The following is a 1857-nucleotide window of genomic DNA, read 5'->3' as shown; positions in this document are numbered from 1 at the left end:
TTTGGGGTGCACTGGGGACAATCGGGATTGGGAAGGGACTCAGAGAATGAAATGGGACTGGGTGCTGTTGGGACACACCAGGTGGGGACTATGGGAGTGGAAGGGACTGGAGACACGGGGATAGAGCTGGGACAAACTGTGGGCACTAGGAGGGAGACAAGGGGCACTGTGAAGGAACCGGGGGGGGGATGGGGACGACACCGGGCGTGTTTGGCCCCCCTTCCCCCTCCCCCCAGGTGCGGCACCTGGAGGTGAGCAGCGCGTCCATGGCGGAGGATCTGTGCCGGAAGAGCGCCATCATTGAGAGCTTCGTGCGGGACAGCCGCCTGGGTGAGCCCCCCCTACGCACCCCCCAGTGTCCCCCGAGAGCTCCAGGCACCGCTCCTGACCCCCTCCATTTCCCCCCCCCAACCAGAGGCCGCAGGCCCCACCGTGGCCTCCCGGCGTGGGGCGGGGCCGGGTGAGGAGGGGCTGCGGGAGATGAACAAGAAACTGCAGAACCTCCTGGAGGAGCAGCTGACCAAGAACCTGCACCTGAGCCAGGTGGGCGGGGCCGGGGGGTGGGCGGGGCTTCGGCATTTCCGTGTCCTGCTGGGGGCGTGGCCTCGCCGGGGGCGTGGCCTCGGGCTTCTGGGAGGCATCTGCCCTGAGAGGCGGGTGCCGGTTCAGGCGGGGTGGGGGCGTGGCTCACGCTCACCCCGCCCCTCTTTCCCTCCCCAGGACCTGGAGATGCTCTCCCAGGAGCTGGCGCGGCTCCGCAACGAGCGGGCTCCGCCCTGAGTGGCCCAAACGCCCCCAAAGGGCGGGGGCAGCCGAGGCCCCGCCCGCTCCCCGCTGCTGTACAGAGTTCTGCCGCTCGAGCCCGCCGCGGTGCTGTGGCCGCTTTAAGGGGGCGTTGCCCTTGTGAGGGGGCGGAGCATGCAACCCCCGTGCCCCCCGCCCCGCCTCAATAAAGTGCTCCAATCCGCTGCCCGTGCGTCATTGAGGGCGGGGCCTGGAGTGCGCCGTGAGGTCCAATCCGCGTGGCTCGCGCGGGCATGCGCCGTGCCACCGGAGTGCCCATCCTATGACGTCACTTCCGGTAGCAACCCGGATGTTGTTGCCGCCGCGGTGGCCGCAGGACGGTGACGCGCTCGGCGCGGCGCTCCGGACACCCCCGAACTCCGCTCCAGCCGCGGGGCCCGCGCCGTGACGTCAGCGCGGTGACGTAACGCTTCTCCGTTCCCACCGGTCCGCCGGGTGGCGGCGGCCCTACCGCCGCCCCCATGGCTGCCCCGGGGGGCGGGGCCTATGCGGACGAGGAGTGCGAGGTAGTGCGCGTGCGCGTCCAGGTGAGGGCGGGGCTCGAGGCGGGGGGCTCACGTGGGGGGGAGGCGGCAAGTGAAGCGCGAGGGCGGTAGGACGGGGTGGGGTGGTGGTCACGTGATGGCGCGAGTCAACGAGGGGCGAGCGCGGGAGCGGCGAGGCGGCGTCTCCGCGGCAACGCGGCCCGGCGCCGTCTGAGGGGCTGCCGCCATTTTGGGTGCAGAAGACCGAAGGGCCGCAGCCGCCCGAGTTCCGCTCGTTCGCCGTGGACCCGCAGATCACCTCGCTGGACGTGCTGCAGCACATCCTGGCGCGTGCCTTCGACCTGCAGGGGTGAGCGCGGCCCTTTATCCCGGCCCTCGGCCCCACGCGACGCCGGGGCGGGGGGGCGGGACCTGACGCTCTGTGCCCGCAGGAGGAGGAACTTCGCCCTCAGCTTCGCTGCCCGCGACGCGCAGGGCCGCGAGAGCTTCATGCCGCTGCTCAGCGACGGGGACCTGGCGGCCGCCTTCACCACGGCCCGGCCCGCACTGCGCCTGCGCCTGGACGTGC

The 1857-nt window shown here is 71.8% G+C and overlaps 2 protein-coding genes across 2 annotated transcripts in view; both read left to right on the top strand.

The window, feature by feature from the left end:
- Nucleotides 1-780, top strand: part of GRIPAP1 (GRIP1 associated protein 1) — a gene marked incomplete at its 5' end in the record, with an annotated part of 3393 nt that extends 2613 nt beyond the window's left edge. The window contains 3 exon segments of the mRNA XM_021383422.1: nt 237-330; nt 416-543; nt 721-780. Coding sequence (XP_021239097.1) covers nt 237-330; nt 416-543; nt 721-780 — 282 coding nt within the window.
- TBC1D25 (TBC1 domain family member 25) overlaps nt 7-1857 on the top strand; it is a 9170-nt gene continuing 7319 nt past the window's right edge. Inside the window, exons 1-5 of the mRNA XM_021383421.1 lie at nt 7-330; nt 416-543; nt 721-1331; nt 1529-1638; nt 1721-1853. Of these exons, the coding sequence (XP_021239096.1) occupies nt 1266-1331; nt 1529-1638; nt 1721-1853 (309 nt within the window). The 5' untranslated portion in view covers nt 7-330; nt 416-543; nt 721-1265. The remainder of the gene's footprint in view (nt 331-415; nt 544-720; nt 1332-1528; nt 1639-1720; nt 1854-1857) is intronic.

The sequence above is a fragment of the Numida meleagris genome, unplaced genomic scaffold (assembly GCF_002078875.1).
Source record: "Numida meleagris isolate 19003 breed g44 Domestic line unplaced genomic scaffold, NumMel1.0 unplaced_Scaffold398, whole genome shotgun sequence".
Lineage (NCBI taxonomy): Eukaryota > Metazoa > Chordata > Aves > Galliformes > Numididae > Numida > Numida meleagris.
This window is presented reverse-complemented; position numbering and strand designations above follow the sequence as displayed.